This window comes from Vicia villosa, linkage group LG2, assembly GCF_029867415.1.
Source record: "Vicia villosa cultivar HV-30 ecotype Madison, WI linkage group LG2, Vvil1.0, whole genome shotgun sequence".
Lineage (NCBI taxonomy): Eukaryota > Viridiplantae > Streptophyta > Magnoliopsida > Fabales > Fabaceae > Vicia > Vicia villosa.
In genome coordinates, this window is record NC_081181.1 from 5,444,547 (window position 1) to 5,465,711 (window position 21,165).

Consider the following 21,165-nt stretch of genomic DNA (forward strand, 5'->3'; position numbering starts at 1 on the left):
GAATAAAGACTTTAGCTTGTAAATAAGCGTAGCCTTTTTTAAGGTTTTGAAAAGAAAGGAATTCTGAATTTAAACCAGAGAAAGCAATTAGGAGGTAGTTACCCTTTAAGTTAAAAAAGGTTATTTTAGCCTTTCAGGGCTATCCATACCATAGGAGGGTAGGAAGTCCTTTTATTGGAAGTAAAAGGGTCATCGAGGGTATCGTTCGCCATAAGACTGACCCTACCATAAAGAGGGCAGGTAGTCTAAGGGAAGGATAAAATAGTCATTTTAGGCAACCAATGAGGATACCTCAGCAATCGAAAGGGACTATCATATAATATTGTAGGCAACCTCGAGGGACGAGATCATATAACTGGAGGCAACATCGAAGGGACTTATGATCTTTAATAATGATAATGAGCTGAGGGCAACACTTGCTGAGGCATCCTCGTATCCGAGGGACTTGACTATTCTGTAATAAACAACAAAACAAGGCAACAAGGCAGCAAATCATAAGGCAACAGGCAACAAGAGGGGTTACCCAAAAGTGTGTGTGTGGCACAATCAGGTGGTTCAATTCAATGGTATTTATCTTATAAATTATTTATTCTAATTCAATTCAGGGTAGCACTCCCTAGAATTACTAACCACGCAGTTAATCATACAGAAAATAAAGCAGAAAATTTAAACCCTAATTAACTATTACAACCTCGGAGCAGTTACATAATAAGGCAAAAAACAGTTTGTGGGAAAACCACAAGAAAAAATTAAATAGATGATACCCTGCAATGATAAGGCAAAACAGACTCGTGGGCAAACCACAAGAAAATAATAGTATAACCCTGCAAGGCAATTTAAGCAATAAAGAGGCAAAAAATAACAGGCAGACAATGAATCAATGTTAGAAAATAAGGTTAACAAAAAAACAATTTGAAAATAAATTAGTGGCTAAAAAGATTTAAGGGCTGGAAACCTAGACCTACAGTTAATGGACGACACCTACCAAAGATCCCTATGGCTACTAGGGTTTCTAAAATAATTGAGGCTAGACAAACCCTAAAAATTAATTATTGGTTTTTAACCTAATTAATTTTAATTCGACTATTCCTGATTAAATTATTTTAATGAACCCTAAATTAATTTTTAAATCAAACAAAATAATTAATTCTAATTTTTTAATAACTAATCCTATTTTTTAATTAATTAAATGCTAATTAAAACAATTATTTAAACTAAAATCATTATTTTTTTAAATAATTTATTTTTTTTATTTTATATAAAAAGGAATTTTAGTTATATATAAAAAAAGAATAAATAAAAAAAAAATATTTTTTAAAAAAGAATTTTTTTTTATGAATAACAAAACAAAGAATTTTATATAATTAAAATAGAAAAAAATTAAAAACCTGGCGTCCAGATCATGTGTGGCTCAGAGGTGAGGGATCATGGTGGACTGCCAGCTTGCGTACGTTGGATCTGGGGAGAAGAAGATCTGAAGGCTGGAACTAAGAGGGCGCATCATACGCGCGTGCACCAAGGCGCACATAATTTTCTTGTTTCAAAAACCAAAACGCGCGCGCGAATGGACCAATAAGGGGCTGCCACTTCATCATCTTCTTCATGCATCCGTCGTCTTAGACCGGGCCTTTTACCTACGGACGTTCGTCCGTCGCTAGAGCTTCTGCATATCATAAAATCCACAAAACACAAAAGAAGTTCTTCACGACCTCATGGACGTGATCGTCCAAGTCTCACGAACACAGACGTACCTTCAATTAGTCCTAATTTTGCCTAACCAGAGAAACCCTAATTCAAGCTTTCTAACCCTAACAATGGTGGTTCACTCATGTCATCCTATAAACACGATTCAATTTCCATAAACGTTCAACACATCAAGGCAAGTATAAATATGCATTCAAAATTCATTTATGATGCATGAAATTATAGAATCGAGTTTGAAAAAGTTTGGACAAACCGTGAGTTATATGCGTGTGTTCTTGATGCTTTAAGGCTCGAGAATGATTGGGAATTGTTCAATGGTGATCCAGGAATGTATAAGAAGCTTCAAATCCTCTTGAAAGTCTCTGCAAATTGAAATCCGAATTCACAATTTTCTTGGATTTTTTTGAGAGCTCTCCTTATGGCTTATGACTGTAAGAACTCGTGCCCTATGATCTGGTCATGTTGAATACTTATAGTTCAATGATTTAGGTCAACAAGATGGGACTAAATCTCTTAGAATCAATCTTTGCAAATTTTATTGGAAATTGGTTTTGAAAGTTTCTATTTTTGCCAAATTTCACATCCAATCTTTAACAAAATATTTGCACGAAATTAAATGGAAAATATGCTAGTTAATCAATTGAATTTGATTGGAAATCAAATCCAAACCAACTCTTTTCCATAATTCCTTGAATATTTGATTTTAATCACTTTTTAAATGAATAAAAATTCATATAAAATCAAATAAATCATATAATTTCGTGGCTATTGGATTTTGGGCTCTACATATCATGAGTATGGAGATTGTATCTTAAAGAAATGGGCCTATTTGCAAAGAAATTCATTTTGAGGCCTTTTCTTTCACATTTTCCTCCCTAAAATTGTCCAACTTTGACAATGCATATCTCCCTCAATTTTTAAGATATGGAGTAGTTCTAGGACTTTTTGGAAACCTTAAGATGTCCTCTGTAAGCCACTTTGGAAGATTTTTTCCATTTAGGTATTTTATCTTGATGATATGGGCTTTGACAAAAAACTGCTTTTGGTTGACTTTCAAAAAGGACCTATAATCTTTTGGCTCATATATCTCAAATGAAGCATTTTTTGACTTGGCTTGTGAGAGAAAATGTTGTAGAGAATTCAACTTCCTTCAAAATGAGGTTTGGATGGAAAATTTTTGATGTTCCATGTGAAAGTTAAAGCTGGTCAAAGTTCAGTTGACTTTAAGTCAAAAAACCCTAATTTAGAAACTTTAGGTTTTGTTGATTTCTGAATTTCCTTGATGAATCATGATCAATACTTGATCAAATGATGAATGATACTTCAAAATAAGGATGTTGACAAAAAATCGGGAGTCTTGACTGTACTTTGACCATAATTGACTTTTAGGTCAAACTAGTCAACTGCTGACTTTATGAGCAATTTACTAAGCAATCCTTGGATTTGAAGCCTGAATTTTGTCATGGAGATAGTTTGAAACAACATAAGTCATTTGAAATCCATTGGGGACCTTGATTTATTAATTTTCTTCAAATAAATCAAAACCCTAGTTTAGGAGATCATTGTTTAGGAGAATGTGTCTTTGAGTCTTTGAACTTTGGTATGAGCTTGAAAGGTGAAATGAGATGGGCAAATTTTGGGGTATGACAGTGGGTTTTCCCATTTATTATGTTTGTACCACATGCATAGTGCCAGTTTCATACATATGAACGACTTTTTATAACATGAATGATGTGTTTTATGTTATAGCTTGATGATTGGTGAATGTGTGATGATGAAACGTCTGAATATGAAATGATTGGGTGAATGATATAACTATGATATATTGTTGTTTATGATGCAATAACATTGGTTAATTGTGATGAGACTCACCCTTACTTGTTGTCATTTTCATATTGAGGATAGCGGCTTGACATGGTGAGGATTAGCTCATAAGTCAATTTGTTAGTTAGCGTCAGGTGTCATGCTCGGATAGATGTAACACTGGGAACGCGATGTTTTGAGTTCTAGTTGATGACTCTATTTGTTTAATTTATTTTAGAAGATTAATGCATTGATGATGTGATGTTGACTTGACGAGTTATTTCTGCTGTGTAAACATGATATTTTGGAAGTTAGTGTTATGTTAATAAGTTATTGGTGAATGCATGACATATGACAAATGAGGTTTATCTTATTATGAATTGTGACACCCTTGTTGCATGTTACTTTGAATTAATTTGTTAATTGCCGCGGGGAATTAGAGGGGTGTTACAATAGTGGTATCAGAGCATAGTCGATCGTTGTGACCAGAGTCTTAGTGTCAGTTTTTCCGTATATACGACTAGTACGAGTTAACTTGTCGATATTTTATTCTGACCGAATTGTTTGTGGTTTAAGCAGAACAATGGCTGGAAGAGGTGGAAGAAACGATGATGCTATCACTGAGGCTCTAGGCATGATTGCTGGTGTGCTGGGAGGGATTGTGAATGGAGATGGGATTGGTGCTGACAGACAATTGGGGAATTTTCAGAGGAACAATCCTCCATTGTTCAAGGGCACGCATGATCCCGAAGGTGCTCATAAATGGCTAAAAAAGATCGAGAGGATTTTCAGAGTCATCGATTGTGCTGAGAATCTGAAGGTGAGGTATGGTACACATATGTTGTTTGAAGAAGTTGATGACTGATGGATGTCGACCAGAGCCGAACTGGATGCTGATGGTATAGATGTTTCTTGGGTTGTGTTCAAAAGAGAGTTTTTGAGAAGGTACTTCCCTGAAGACGTAAGGGGATGGAAGGAAGTTGAATTTTTGGAGCTGACTCAAGGTAATATGACGGTACCAGAGTATGCATCGAGGTTTGTTGAGTTGGCAAAGTACTATGTCCACTACAACAATGATGAAGCTAGTGAGTTCTCAAAATGTGTGAAATTTGAGAATGGCCTTCGTGATGAGATCAAGCAAGGTATCAGGTACTAGAGGATCTGGCAATTTGTCGATTTAGTGGATTGTAGCAGGATTTTTGAAGAGGATAACATTAAGCTGAAGTCATCTCACTCTCACGAGTTAGATGACAGAAAGGGTAAGAAGCCTATTGATAGAGGTAAGCCATACGGTAGAGGTAAAGGTGTTGATTGGAAGAAATCTAATGGAGGAGATTCCATTGCTTGTATCAGATGTTACAATTGTGGTGAGTTGGGACATCATAGGCATGAAGAAAGTTGTCATATTGTTGCTGACTGTAAGAAGAAAGTTGTGACTTGCCGCAACTATGGTGAAGAAGGTCATATTAGTCCAAATTGTACTAAGCCGGAGAAGAACCAATCGGGAGGAAAGATTTTTGCTTTGACCGGATCAGAGACTACTCCAGAGGATAGATTGATTAAAGGTACATGTTTCATTCACGGTGCACCTTTAGTTGCGATTATTGATATTGGAGCAACTCATTCTTTTATTTCTTTGGATTATGCTAAAAGGTTGAATTTAGAGATATCTGACATAAATGGAAGTATGGTTATTGACACTCCTGCGTCGGGTTCAGTAACTACTTCGTCTGCATGCTTGAATTGTCCATTCGATATTTTTGGTAGAGAATTCGGGATGGACTTAGTGTGTTTTCCATTGAAACAACTTGATGTAATCCTGGGAATGAACTGGTTGGAATTCAACTGTGTTCATATCAACTTTTTTGCAAAGACGATAATTTTTCCTGAAGCTGTCAGTGCCGATGATCTGAACATGACAATTAGGCAAGTAAAATGATGCTATTAAAGACGGTGCAACTGTATTTATGTTGTTTGCATTAATGGATTTGAAAGAGAAAATGGCGAGTAGCGAACTACCAGTGGTACGTGAGTTTCCAGAAGTTTTTCCGGAAGATGTGAATGAGTTACCACCATAAAGAGAAGTAGATTTTGCTATTGATTTGATTCCGGGAACTAGTCCAGTGTCGATGGCACCGTATCGTATGTTGCCGTCTGAGTTGGCTGAACTCAAGAAGCAGTTGGAAGAATTTCTTGAGAAGAAATTCATTCGTCTGAGTGTTTCTCGGTGGGGGTGCACCTGTGTTGTTGGTAAAGAAGAAAGAGGGTTCGATGAGGCTGTGTGTGGATTACAGACAATTGAACAAGGTTACTATCAAGAATCGGTATCCACTTCCGAGGATTGATGATTTGATGGATCAGCTGGTTGGAGCGTGTGTATTTAGTAAGATTGATCTGAGGTATGGGTTTCACCAAAACCGTGTGAAAGATGACGATATTCATAAGACTGCTTTTAGAACGAGGTATGGACATTACGAGTATTCGGTAATGTTGTTTGGAGTTACTAATGCACATGGTGTTTTTATGAAATATATGAATAGGATCTTCCATCCTTATCTCGATAAGTTCGTGGTGGTGTTTATAGATGATGTCCTGATATATTCTAAGGATGAGGAAGAACATACGGGACATCTCAGAACTAGGTTAGAACTGGTAAAGGAGAAGAGACTCTTTGCCAAACTATCGAAGTGTGAATTTTGGTTGGAAGAAGTTAGTTTTCTGGGACATGTGATTTCTAAGAATGGTATTGCTGTTGATCCTACAAAATTAGAAGCGGTATCTCAGTGGGAAGCTCCGAAGTTAGTATCAGAGATTCGTAGTTTTCTTGGTCTTGCAGGTTACTACAGGAAGTTTATAGAAGACTTTTCAAAGTTAGCATTGCTTGTAACCAAATTAACCAGGAAGGGTCAGGCTTTTATTTGGGATGCAAAATGTGAAGGAGGATTCCAAGAACTGAAGGGAAGGTTAACTAGTGCTCCTATCTTGATTTTGCCGAATCCGGTAGAATCGTTTGTGGTCAATTGTGATGTGTCATTGATGGGTCTAGGTGGTGTATTGATGCAAAATCAGCAAGTGGTAGGTTACGCGTCGAGGCAACTCAAAGTGCATGAAAGGAATTATCTCACTCATGATTTAGAGCTAGCAGCTGCGGTCTTCGTTTTGAAGTTGTGGCGACATTATTTGTATAGTTCGAGGTTCGAAGTGTTTAGTGATCATAAGAGTCTGAAGTATCTCTTTGATCAGAAAGAACTAATATGAGACATAGGAGGTGGTTGGAATTTCTGAAGGATTGTGATTTTGGTTTGAATTATCATCCTGGTAAGGCAAACATGGTGGCTGATGCATTAAGTAGGAAGTCTTTGCACATGTCTATGCTAATGGTAAAGGAATTGGATTTCATTAAACAATTCAGAGACTTGAGTTTGGTGTGTGAAGATACTCCTAATAGTGTTAAATTAGGTATGCTAAAGCTGACAAATGGTATTCTTGAAGAGATTAGAGAATGTCAGAAAATGGATGTCAAGTTGATTGATAAGATAACTTTGATTAACCAAGGTAAAGGCGGTGAATTCAGAATCGACGAGAATGGTATATTGAGGTTTGGTGATCGAGTTTGTGTTCCTGATGTTGTAGAGCTTCGAAAGAGTATTCTGGAAGAAGGACACCGTAGTGGATTAAGTATTCATCCTGGTGCTACCAAGATGTATCATGATTTGAAAAAGTTGTTTTGGTGGCCTGGAATGAAGAAAGAAATTGTTGAGTTTGTGTATTCTTGTTTGACGTGTCAGAAGTCAAAACTTGAGCATCAAAAGCCATCTGGGTTTATGCAACCGATGTTTATTCTTGAGTGGAGGTGGGATAGTATATCAATGGATTTTGTTTCTCGATTGCCGAGAACTGTTAAGAATTGTGAAGCTATCTGGGTCGTTGTGGACAGATTGACGAAGTCTGCACATTTTATACAAGTAAGAATGGATTATCCGATGGAGAAGCTGGCTCAGATATGTATTGAGAAGATAGTTAGTCTACATGGTATTCCTTCAAGTATCGTGTCAGACAGAGATCCGAGATTTACGTCTAAATTCTGGGAAGGTTTGCAGAAGGCATTGGGTACGAAGTTGTGATTGAGTTCTGCTTATCATCCGCAGATGGATGGATAGACTGAGAGAACGATTCAGTCATTAGAAGATTTTTTACACGCTTGTGTGTTAGAGAAAGGAGGTGATTGGGATAGTTATCTGCCTTTGATCGAGTTTACCGAAAACAAAAGTTATCATTCGAGTATTCGTATGGATTCGTTTGAGGCTTTGTATGGTAGAAGATGTTGAACTCCGTTATGTTGGTATGAATCTGGTGAGAGTGCTGTGATCGGGCCATAAATTGTACAACAGACTACAGAAAAGATTAGGATGATACAAGAAAAGATGAAAGTTTCTCAGAGTCGACAGAAGAGTTATCATGACAGGAGGAGGAAAACACTTGATTTTCAAGAGGGAGACCATGTGTTTATGAGAGTTACTCCTATGACAAGTATTGGTCGGGCGTTGAAGTGAAGTTGACACCGCGTTTCATCGGTCCGTTCCAAATTTCTGAAAGAGTAGGGGAAGTAGCCTATCGTATTGCTTTACCGCCGATGCTTGCAAATTTTCATGATGTATTTCATGTGTCTCAGTTGAGGAAATACATTTCGGATCCGTCCCATGTGATCCAAGTAAATGATGTACAGGTGAAGGACAACTTGACGGTTGAGACTTTATCTGTGAGGATTGAAGATCGAAGGCTAAAGCAATTACGTGGCAACGTGATAGCTTTGGTAAGGGAAGCTTGGGGAGGACCGGCTAAGGAAAATGTTACCTGGGAGCTAGAGAGCCAGACGAAGGATGCTTATCCGGAACTCTTTACCTGAGGCATGTTTTCGAGGACGAAAACTCTTTTAGTGGGGGAGAGTTGTAACACCCGTATAATTTTAATTTTAATTTAATTTAGAAATTGAATTAATATTAGAATTATGTTGATTTATGGAAAATAAAATTAGACGAATAAAGGGTTTAAGGTATTGGACCAGTGTATGATGTTAGCAAGAAGGGAGGTGTGGTGATAGGAAGACTTTTACTAATTTTAATATTATTTTTCATAAAATAATAAGGAAGTTGGGAAAAGAGAAAGAACGTGAAAGGCTGAAGGTTTGGAATACGAAGAACGTGAAAGAGGAACTGTGGAGGGAGAGACCAACAAGAACTCTTGACTAAGGTAAGGGGGAGTCTCCAGTTAATCTCTATTATTGTATGCTATGAATGATAATATTGATTAGGGATGTTGTTTAGATCAATGGATTTCTGTATTCTGAATTTGTTGTTGTGTTCATCCTTGGATTGAAATCTATGACTGTGAATCCCTAATAAATTGAGTAGAATTAGGTTATGATGAGTAAAATTGAATATAGGTTCATGTACTATTGATGTTAGATGAATCCTATACTGTTAAGAGTGCATAAATTCTGTTTTAGATACAAAATCGCAGGCTGTGACAGGTGAATTCGCGAGGAAGACGAATAGGTAAGTTGCAGGTTTTGGGAAGACGCTGGTGATACGCGTATGATACGTGTATGGGGAAGTGATACGCAGTGATACGTGTATGGGCAAGTGATACGCAGTGATACGTGTATGGTACGCGTATGATGTTGTTTTATGTGGTAATTTGATTCTGTTCATACACGTATGACACGCGTATGGTGTGCGTTTATGGAAATTTGACTTTGTTGGTACGCGTATGGCCAGCGTGAAATGCAGATTTTGCTGTTTGTGTATTTTGAAAGTTTGATGATGGATAACTTTTGAACCGATGATCTGTTTTGAATGATGTTTGGACTATGATATGCTGAATGAAATAATTTGTATGATTGATTGAGATATGATTTAATTTAATGATGTTAATGTATATATAAACATGCTTTGAATATGATGATGATGATGAGGATGAAATGAGTATAAGATGATGTTACTCATAGAATGATGATGATAAAAGTATGTTTTATATATGTTTACATGCATTCATAACCATTTGTTGAGGGCTGAATCCTGATGACGTGGGGGTTCAGTGAAGGGTATAATTCCCATTGTGTAGAATTATACTAGCAGGGTCGTATCTTGACAAGGTTATATCAGTCGGTGGGTTTTCCCATTGATGATGTTGGTACCACATGTATAATGTCAGTTTCATACCTATGCATGACTTTTTATAACATGAATGATGTGTTTTATGTTATAGCTTGATGATTGGTGAATGTGTGATGATGAAACGTATGAATATGAAATGATTGGGTGAATGATATAACTATGATATATTGTTGTTTATGATGCAATAACATTGGTTAATTGTGATGAGACTCACCCTTACTTGGTGTCATTTTTAGATTGAGGATAGCGGCTTGACTAGGTGAGGATTAGCTCATAAGTCGATTTGTTAGTTAGCGTCAGGTGTCATGCTCTGATAGATGTAACACTAGGAACACGATGTTTTGATTTCTAGTTGATGACTCTATTTGTTTAATTTATTTTAGAAGATTAATGCATTGATGATGTGATGTTGACTTGACGATTTATTTCCGTTGTGTAAACATGATATTTTGGAATTTTGTGTTATGTTAATAAGTTCTTGGTGAATGCATGACATATGACGAATGAGTTTTATTTTATTATGAATTGTGACACCCTTGTTGCATGTTACTCTGAATTAATTTGTTAATTGCCGCGGGGAATTAGAGGGGTGTTACAACCAGCATACCTCTAGGTGAGAACAATAAGAAAAAAAACTAGTTACTTGATCCTCGAATCGAGAGAAGGCTTTCCTTATAAATTTCGATCTTACAATAACAATCTTCCCCTTTAACACCAAGCTACTCAATTATTTGGGTGCTCAAATTAACATAGGCTAGCTCATCATCTTTTTTCTAAAGAAAATGTATCCCTTGTTCCCAAATCCAATTAGGGACCAGTCAATAAAAGGCACGGGGCCATAAATAAATAGTTTGATCCATGATTCTTTCACACCGAGTTCATCCAGAATAGATATGTGAACAATATTATTGTTGTCATGATTTATGATAAAAGCAATTGATCCATTTAACACCGCCAATTATCCATAATCCAACTCAGATCTTTTTTCGATGGGTGTTGTAAAGAACACCTCATGAGTCATGTCAAATGACATGAGAGCTATTGTATCATGTATTTTACCATTAACCAACCAATGACATGCACCATCCATGTACAATTAGTCACCACTAAATGTGTTACCAACAATTGATAGAGACATATCGTCGATGTGGAGTATCTTCAAAGAATTATTTCTTAGACTATATATATCTCAAAAAAGGAGTAATACATTATACCTTGAGGTGGAGGAGAATCAAACCCATGAAATTTATGAAACACAGTAAGGAGAAGGCGTTTCAGTACAAGCTCGTCAGGGCTAGAGGGAGTATTGACAAATTCCTCGGTTGCTGGGTTCCAATATACATATCTGACATTCCTTGTATTCCCCCTATAATATCTTGTCCAATACAAAAAATACCGTTAACACTTGTTTTTCCTAAAATACTAAGAAAACGTTCATCTTCTGAAAACAGAGGTGGAAAATTTAATTTGATTCTACTATCGAGAAAATCAATTCAGCGTATTCACGATCAACACAGTCACGTAGATATATAAGAAGAAATGTATGATGATGATCATCAGAATTGTGATGAGATATGAAATGGTTGCGAAACAAGGCCATGAAACGAGAGTTATCAAATAAAATGGACCATGATTTGCGTACACATCCAAAACATTTCAATGATTTTATGGCATGTTTTTAAAGAACGTCGAAAGCAAGATCATCGTGAATATACTTTCTGCTAACCTTTGAATCGGAAGACTCGCTTAAAGATGGTGATTGCTTATGCTAATAATCCATGGTCGAGCTGAACATTGGTGATGGCTTCCAAAGAGAGGAAATTTCTTCAACTCACTATTACTACTGTTGTTGCTAGGTTAAAGAAATGTTTGAATTGGGGCTCCAAAGCCATTTATTATTAGCTTTGGTCAAATTAATTCAAATAACATGACACGTCATACTAATTATATTAGTGAGATATCTGTTTTCATCCGAGAGAATATTTAAATTGATTTTGGTCAAAACAATTCAAATATGACAATCTTTAAAAATAAGGGTTAATACCTATTTTGCCCCCTGCCATATAGGCGACATTTGAAAAACCCCCCTGCAAAAAAAAAAATTGCAAGAATTCCCCTAAGATTTGAAGATTCTCTCATTTTAAACCTTCGTCAGATCCAGTCATCCAAAAAGCTTACGTGGCATGTATTTTTTTGATTTTTTTAATTTTTTTCGTTGACTGGATAGCCCATGTGGCTTTTTATATTATTTATTTATTTTTTTTATTGCCAAGTAAGCATTTTTTATTATATAAATTTTTAGTAAGCATGTTAATGTCCAAAAATTTGTCTTGGGTGGGAGTTGAACCCACACCCTTCCACTTAAGATATGCTTCGCCTGACCACTAGGCTGGATATTTAAAATTGTTATATATTTGCTTTTAATTTTTCTTATACTATACTATCGGTATATATATATATAATATATATTATACTTACGTTATATATATATATATATAATAATATATATACTATATTTACGTTAAATATTTATGTTTTATATATAATAATAATATATTTACGTTAAATAATAATAATAATAATATATATACTAAACCAATCCTGTAGCTATTTAAATAAATTAAAAATAAACTAAACTAATTATATTAATACATATTAATTAATTTAAAAATATTTAAATACATTTTTAAATACATATTAAAAATATTAAAATACATTTTTATTTAATAATTAAAATGTATGTTTTTATTTAATATTTAAATACATTTTATTTAATTTAATACGTTTTAATTGTATTTGTTTAATAAGTTTAAATATTAAATAAAAATATTTAAATACATTTTTATTTAATAATTAAAATGTATGTTTTTATTTAATATTTAAATACATTTTATTGAATTTAATACGTTTTAATTGTATTTGTTTAATAAGTTTAAATATTAAATAAAAAATATTTAAATACATTTTTATTTAATAATTAAAACGTATGTTAGAAAATAAATAACCTCAAAACTAATAATTAAATACATTTTTATTTAATATTTAAATAGTAAAAATATTACAGAAAAAATAAATAAATAAAACAGAAAAATGAAAAAATGACGTTAATATAACAAAAATGAAAAAACGTTATTGTTTAAATTAAAATATAACAAAAATGAAAAAACAGAAAAATGAAAAAACAGTAACATATAAACTAAAATAGTAATAATTATAACAAAAATATAACGTTATTGTTTAAATTAATATAAAATGATTAAATTAAATTAATTAACTTAAATATAACGTTAATAGTAAAATAATGTTAAATTAAATTAAACTAATATTAATTAGAAAATATAAACTAAATTAAATTAATATAACTAGTATATAATTAGTTGTATATAATTATTAATTAAATGCAAATAATAAGTTGAATACTATAAGAATAATTAAATGTAAACATATATTAGCTTTGAACTTGCAGTCTAGTGGTTAGGTGCTGCATCTTGTAGTGGAAGGGAGTGGGTTCAATTCCTACCTCCAACAAATTTTTAACATGTTTTCTTATATTAACCTATATTAACAAAAAATAAAAACAAAATAAAATACATGTGGCATTAAAATTAATAAATAAATAAAATAAAAAACCACCTGGGCATCCACGTCATTAGAAACAATTAAAAAAATCAAAAAAATACATGCCACATAAGCATTTTGGATGACTGGATCTGACGAAGGTTTAAAATGAGAGAATCTTCAAATGTTAGGGGAATTCTTGCAACTTTTTTTTTGCAGGGGGGTTTTTCAAATGTCGCCTATATGGCAGAGGGGAAAATAGGTATTAACCCTAAAAATAATTGTCAAACTCCTCTAAAAATTAATGGTTTTGATTTCACTGACAGTGTCGATGTATTTCCATTAAATTAATTCTATTATAATATTATATATTTAATCTAATATTGGTCAAAACAGTTTAAATAATATGAATTATAAAAATTATTTTTAAGTTAACATTCTAGATCAAATATTTTTAATCTAATGATAATAATTAAATAAAAAATAAAAAATTTAATGTATAAAGAAATCTTATTCAATCTTACAACAAAAAGTCATTAATTTTTCAAATCATGTTAAAAAAAAAGATTTAGCGAGACGTGTCTCGTTTCTTAGATGACAGTGTAAAGTTAGTTTATATCTTTAGTGCATCTTTTATTTTCTCAAAAATAAATATTATTAGAATATGACCCGTGCAACACGCGAGTGTGTTTAGTCTATTTTTTTTTATATTTTATGTAATTAAAATACTTAAAATAATTTTTTAGACACTATGTTAGTAGTTATTAAGTAAACATAATTTTTGCATTTTTCAGGATTCGAACACTATGTTAGTAGTTATTAAATTAATATAATTTTTATATTTTTCAGGATTCCAACTTGTGACCTCAAGCATAATTTATTTGTAATCTTTAGCTTTTGAAAAGTGGAGAGATATTTTTTAAGATGCCACGTAGGATAATGTGTGATGTGGCAAAACTAATTTTATGTGGCATAAATAATGTTTGGACCAAAATGCAGGGACAACACAAGTTTCATATGAGAAAGGTCTATGAGATGCTGTTGGAAGAAAAACCGCATGTTGAATGGAAGGATTTTGATGTATTAAAATGCAGCAAGGCCTAGAACTGTCATAACACTATGGCTTGCGAGCCACGGGAAACTTGCCACAAAGGATATAATGAAAAAGTTTGGATTGATTGATAATTATAACTGTTCTATATGTGGAAAGGAAGAACTTAAATGGATTGCTAAGGCTTGTAAATGAAAGGGTTGAAAAGCTATCCTTCTCCAGCTTGTAGTGACGGAAACGATTTATGGCGCTTTGAGGTTTAGGAATGATAGAGTGTTTGAAAACTAAGTGGAAAAAAGAATGTAGAAAAGAGTATACTTGATAATATTGAGTATAGGGGGTGGTATAGTAGAAAGTTAAAAGAACAAATAGCTAGATTAATGAAGACTTAGTTGATTTTGGGTGGTATAAATTTGGGGATATCATTAAGGATCTCCTTGTACTCAAATAGTTATTTTTTATTTAATCCAAGTTGATTGATTAAAAAAATATATAATTTTTGCATTTTCAGGATTCGAACTCGTGACCTCAAGTAAAATTTCTTTGTGATTTTTAACTTTTGAAAAGTGAAGAGACATTTTTGAAGATGTCATGAAGGGTAATGAGGAGAAATTAACTTGATACCCCATTTTTATACTTGTTCATTTTTTAACCCAATTTTACCCTTGATGAAAAAAAGTTGGAAAACAAAGAATTTCCGAAACAAATTTCTGGTATCCCCTCCAAAATTTCCGGTACAAATCACCGTAAATTTCAATTAGAAGGAATTTTCCGGTACAAAGTTCCGGCATACCAAAATTTTCAAATTTTCGGTATGTTTCAATTTTTTATTTTTTAAACGGTTAGAATTTTGCCGACACTTTTGGAGGGTCCTGATTGCACCGATACATTTGTGTGTCTAGAATTCACTATCATTTATATAAATAGGGGGTGTTTGGGTAATTGAATAACACATCATTTTAACAAAATGTCTCTTCCTGAGTATTTGATTTAAGTATCTGTGTATCTCAACGACCGTAAGCTTGTTGTTCAAATTAAGATTCCAGACGACGGTAAACCCTTTGTCACCTTGAAAGAAACGTTGAATAAGTTGCTTCCTGATTCCTTTAACAGAAGGGTGACAAAGATCGAGTTTCGGGAGGACTGAATTGATATATATGGAAGGGTGAGATACAACTTAATCGAGTTGAAGAAGGATGAAGATGTGAGGGCCATGTGGAAATCATTTCGACGTAGGATAACTAAAGGTCTGACCGAATTGGATGCGCAGATCCAAAGATCCGTGGACCACATAACGAAGTGACTGATTCGTCCAGAGTCTTCCGGTATTGCCTAGGTTTTCATGTTTCGGAGTACTGTTTATGCTTATCATTTGCCATCTGATGTTTGTTAACTATGTTTGTTTGTTATTGATCTTGTTTTTTTTTTATCTACTCAAAACATGTACTAGCCAAAAAGATTATTCAATAAAAAAATGTTTATATATAAGATGGTGTTCGCACAAAATATACACTTATTTTTTTAATATTATTTTTTTTTGGTAAAACGTGGTATTATGTTTTGATATGCTTTAATCATTTAGACGGTTAATTTTCTAACATAGTCTTATAGATTAAAAAAAATGAATTTTTATTTAATTTTCATCATTAGAGTGTCCAAACTTTAATGTGCTTAGGTGTTGATTTGCATCTTAGTGATTTAATACAACACAATTCAATTATACTTTGAGAGAAAGTTATATATATAATGTAGGTGAGTAGTGCGGCTAGCTAGAGATTTAAATAAAGATAGAGGTTTAATTTATAGGTACATAAGCCTATAAAAATAATTGCGTAAAAAAAGCACATAAAAATAATAAAAAAATGATTTATAATAAAAAAAATGACATTTCAAAATAGAGAAAGAGGTTTAATTTATTGGTACATATGCATCTAAAAATGATTAAAATCAATCAATATAAAATATAATGATTTATAATTTAAAAATTGGCATTTGAAAAAAATTAAAATGTTCATAAACAATTATAGGTCATCACAACTATACTCCTAATTACGAAAAGTATGAAGCAAATTTATGTCATTGTTTATAAAAAAATTAGATTAATTATGTTAAAATAGTAAAGAGTATAAGAAGAAGTATTTCACAAAATAAGAAATTAATAATGATAATAATATTCTAAATTATATATTATTTTCTTAATGTTAAAAAAATCGAATTTTAATTGATTCATTTCTCACATGTATCTTTCCTGAGTGTCTCATATAATAAACTTAAATTAATAAAGTATAATTATTTTTATTCTTATTTAAAAGATATCAAAGTAATAATTAAATAATTAATAACAAACAGAGAGTGTTGTAAGTTTAGGAAGCCCTTAATTAGTTGAGGAGGTGATAAAAATTTAAAAAATCTAAGTGTAAGCAAATTATAATTAATGCAATATAGTTGTTCTTATTTTTATATCAAAGTTATTAATTTTTAGTCTAGACAATATTTATGTACTATAGTATAAAGTTATTAGTTGTAGTGTAAATGTAATAATTAATTTTTTGTATAGACAATATTTATTATAAAATATTTTATAAATGATATTATTAAATTAATTTACTATTTTAAAAAAATTATATAATTTAATTTATTAATGAAAAAATTTATATAATTTTGCAAAAGAGAATACCTATCAATATTAAGATAAAGAATAGAAAAATAATTGTCAAATAAATTCTCTAGCAATTAATATGTAAATGAAATAGAGTGTTGTGAAAATATATATATATATATATATATATATATATATATATATATATATATATATATGTGTGTGTGAATGATATTATAAAATAAGTTTTAAAATTAAAATTATATAAATTGTCTATAAAATCCTTGAAAAGTATCATGTGTCACAAAATTAAAGTCATGGTAATAAGATGCAAATGTAGTTTTGATGGTAATCTATTTTGTTAATTAAGTTTATAAAAGATTGAAATCTCTCAATATAAAAAGAATAATTTATAATAAGAAAAATGGTATTTTAAAATAGATTAGAGGTTTAAATTATTGGTACATATTGGTACATATGCATATAAAAATGATTAAAATAACTCAATATAAAAATAATAATTTATAATTAAAAAATGATATTTATAAATCATTACAGCTCATCACAACTATACTTTTAAATTGTAACTAATTATGAAAAGTAGGAAGTAAATTTACGTCATTGTTTATAAGAGAATAAGACTAACTAAATTAAAGTAATAAAGAGCATAAAAGAAGTATTTCACTAAAAAAAAAAATAATAGTAATAGTAATAGTGATAGAAAAAATAAGAAAACAAATTGGTTGATGGAAAAGGTCAAAATAAAATATATATAAATGATGTATTTCATTGTAGTTGGATTATTCTATTTTTCTTATAACTTATTTTTTTTAAGAAAGAAGTTAATTGACAAGTTGATGAATTAAACTACATGCTATTATGGAAATAGACGTGTAGTGTGTATAGTGTTATTTAAAATGGAAATGGAACATTATTTGACATCATGCTTGAGTTATAAATAAGAGAGCAATTTGATGTAAAAATATTCATCAGAGTGAAATGGCTTTATCATCATCAAGAATGAGTGTAGTAATAATTCTGACATGCTTTACATTTTCACTTAACATGTGTGTGGGAACTAGAGGTGTCAATTTATGGGGCCAATTAATTTGAGCTCCAGCCCCATAATAATGGGGCCTAAAACAAATTCAAAAATAATAGGCCCTTAAACACATAGGGCCCAAACTTAAAAGGCCCCAAAATTTAAAAGAGGGCCATTAGGCCCCAAATCAAATAAAATCTTAATTCAAGTTGAAAATTCTTGAATCACTGAAAAATTATCTATGTTGAAAATCCTTTAAAATGATTTTTATTGGGAAGGATGAGTAAGTAACGGTGATGATTATACTTTCTTTGATTTCGTTTCAACTTTCTTTGAACGTGGCAACGAAACAATAAATCATGGATATCCACCAAAATAAAAAAAAGTAGATAAACATGTTCGGATTTTGTTTTTACATAAGAAAAAGAAATTGAAAAGGAAAAAGTTAAAAAATTTAAATAATTATGTCGTAGTAATTTACAATTTTAATATTCTCTCGGGTCACAATTACAGAATTATAAAATAAAATCATTATTTTCGCCCCAATTAAAAAAATTGATTAAGTGTAATTAATTTTTTTAATTTCATATACAATCTAAATAAAATTTATTATAATATTCTTAGCTATAGTTGATGAATCAACTACTAACATATAATATTTTTGAATTAAATCAATAGTATAATAGTAATACGATTTGCTTATAATTGTGAGTTTGTGACTAAGATTTAATGTAATTTTTTTGTTTATAATAGTATCAGGAGGGAGTATTAAACAGAGACAAAACACATGTTAAATTATTAAATTGTGCATCTGACCATCCTAGACACTTATTAGTTGTAGTAAGAAATGGAGTGTAGCAATGATCTCAACAGTAAACATAGTTTTAAAAAATTGAAGTGCAATTTATAACTAATAAAGAAGTTATAATAAATGTAGAGTATATGGAATTAATATAGAAGGAGAAAGAGATAGTGATAGTGGAAAGAAGTTTCAAAATCATGGTAGTTTCTTTAGTGGGATCGAGTAGTGGATTAATTGTTTTATTTATTTAATTAAATATATATATTTAATCTATAATTTAAATTAATTAATAATTAATTAATATTTATTAAACCATAGTTGTTTTTTTAGTGGGATCGAATAGTGGATTCATTTTGATGCAGTTATCCATTCATTTTTTGATTTTTTGACGAAGTTATGAAAACAATACATAATTTGAATCAATTTTTAAATTGATTATAATAATTAAGAAAGTGTTTTTGAAATAGTAGGAGTTTTAATTCATTTAATTCATTTAATTAATTTAATTATTTATATTTATTAAAAAAATTGGCGGAAAATTTTGGTGGAAGATCTTCTAGAATTATAATTTAGTATGATGATATGATGATGATGATAATCCATATTGAAACTAGAAATGAAATTTTTGAAACAAAATAAGGCCCCTCAATAGGGCCCAAAAATAACATATTAATTAAGGGGCCTAAAATTATAGGGCCTAAAAAATTTCTCATTAAAAAAGGGCTTAATAAAATAGGGCTTTAGTGGGGCTAAAAAATTGGGGCTTTGAAAAATTGGGCTTATTTGACAGCTCTAGTGGGAACTGATTATGACTATTTGTCATTGGCTCTGCAATGGCAACCTGCATACTGCAGGATACCAGCTGATGTTAGAATTAACTGTCAAAGTAATTTAATAGTAAAGGACAACTTTACTATTCATGGTCTGTGGCCATCTAAACACTCGGGTCCTCAGCCACGTAATTGCATACCAATAGACTCTCAAGGAGAAACTCTGGATATTAAAAAGGTGAGTTTGTTTGTTTATCATTACTTTTGTTTTATATTACATGTACCAATAACATGAGCTTTTACTTGTTGACAGATTTTACCAGCAACATTTACAAAGCTCAAGAAATCATGGACAAGTTTAATAGGAGATGATACAGAGTTCTGGAAATCCCAATGGAAGGTGCATGGAACATGCTACTATACAAAGAACCAAAAGCAAGCGAAATACTTGAATACAGCATACAACTTTTGGAGTGGATTCAACCTTTTTAATAGACTTAAAGTGGAAGGGATTGTCCCTGTTAAAGGGGGCAAGTTGTACACTACAGAGGCTGCAATAAAAGCCTTCAAAAAGAGTTACGCCGAAGACACGGTTACCTACATTCCTGAGTTCAAGTGTTCTACTCCTACGCCATCCTCACCAAGTGAATTATATGAAATCATTATGTGCTTGGATCATGATGGAAATGAGCCCATCAACTGTACAACGACTTCTCCATCTTGTGGTAAACAATTTTTATGGAAATCAGAAAAATAATAATCATGTAAAATATATTGCTTCCAGATAGACATACTAAATAAAAAGGAAGCAACTATATTGTGTTTATGAATGAATTCTCATGAAACAGAGCATCTATATATTATGCAAGAGATTACTGTTTATTTATCTACTATGAATTTCAATAAAATATATATTCATTAGAGTACTTTTTCTAATCTACACTTAGTTCTCATTTGAATTCTACTTTACTTCTTTCCCTCTGAATAAACCAAACAAATGGTGTTTCTTGTTTCCCATTCTCACTGCGACAAGAAGCTTCATCAGGTTTCTCTTTCGGTGTTCTCTATGCGTCATTTCCTAAATTTTGAACATAATACAAATGAATCAATTAAACAATTAACTTTACTACCTACTGTCTAACAAAACACACACTATACAGATGAAGAAACATATTTTGATTAGTGCACATTTCGACACCATCTACAATCGATTTCGCAAACGTATCATGTTGCACTACTTTGGCCTTTTATGCAGAGTATTGGAGTCGAAATGTTGCTCTTGTACCTTTTGTAGGTGAAACAAGTTAGATTATCAAACGTATCATGGAAAAAGCTATCATTCTGCCTGAATTGCATTTACATGTGAACTGCGACGGTCTCCTTCCATAATCTTTAACGGTTTTATGTTATCTTCAATGGTTTTCTCTTCTGTCCAAAGATCCGATTATTCTCGAACTTGTTCGCAAATTCAGAATTTACAACACTTGCGAAACTCTGATGCCATCCAAAATTGTGATTACTTTCATATAGGATAAACAAAGAGGAGGAACTACAAATTAGCTTTTCTGAAACTTAGACTCATTGACTAAACATTATTTTTGTCAATTTGTTTTTCACATACCTCAAGTCAAAAGTAAGATTTAGAAAATACATATTTGTG

General features: G+C 31.7%; 1 protein-coding gene across 1 annotated transcript; it reads left to right on the forward strand.

Moving 5' to 3' along the window:
- Window positions 1-17,847: 17,847 nt before the first annotated feature.
- Window positions 17,848-20,431, forward strand: LOC131645795 (intracellular ribonuclease LX-like). Its single transcript, XM_058916001.1, has 3 exons — window positions 17,848-17,962; window positions 19,531-19,743; window positions 19,819-20,431. Exons 1-3 carry the CDS (start codon window positions 17,891-17,893, stop codon window positions 20,260-20,262), a joined length of 729 nt encoding a protein of 242 aa, XP_058771984.1. The 5' UTR covers window positions 17,848-17,890; the 3' UTR covers window positions 20,263-20,431.
- Window positions 20,432-21,165: the final 734 nt, after the last annotated feature.

What these genes read in the sequence shown, in the direction of transcription:
- LOC131645795 (XM_058916001.1), top strand. Translation starts at nt 17,891, where the DNA reads ATGGCTTTATCATCATCAAGAATGAGTGTAGTAATAATTCTGACATGC. An exon ending in CATTTTCACTTAACATGTGT is followed by an intron (nt 17,963 to 19,530) that starts GTGGGAACTAGA and finishes TTGACAGCTCTA; the next exon opens with GTGGGAACTGATTATGACTA. An exon ending in AAACTCTGGATATTAAAAAG is followed by an intron (nt 19,744 to 19,818) that starts GTGAGTTTGTTT and finishes ACTTGTTGACAG; the next exon opens with ATTTTACCAGCAACATTTAC.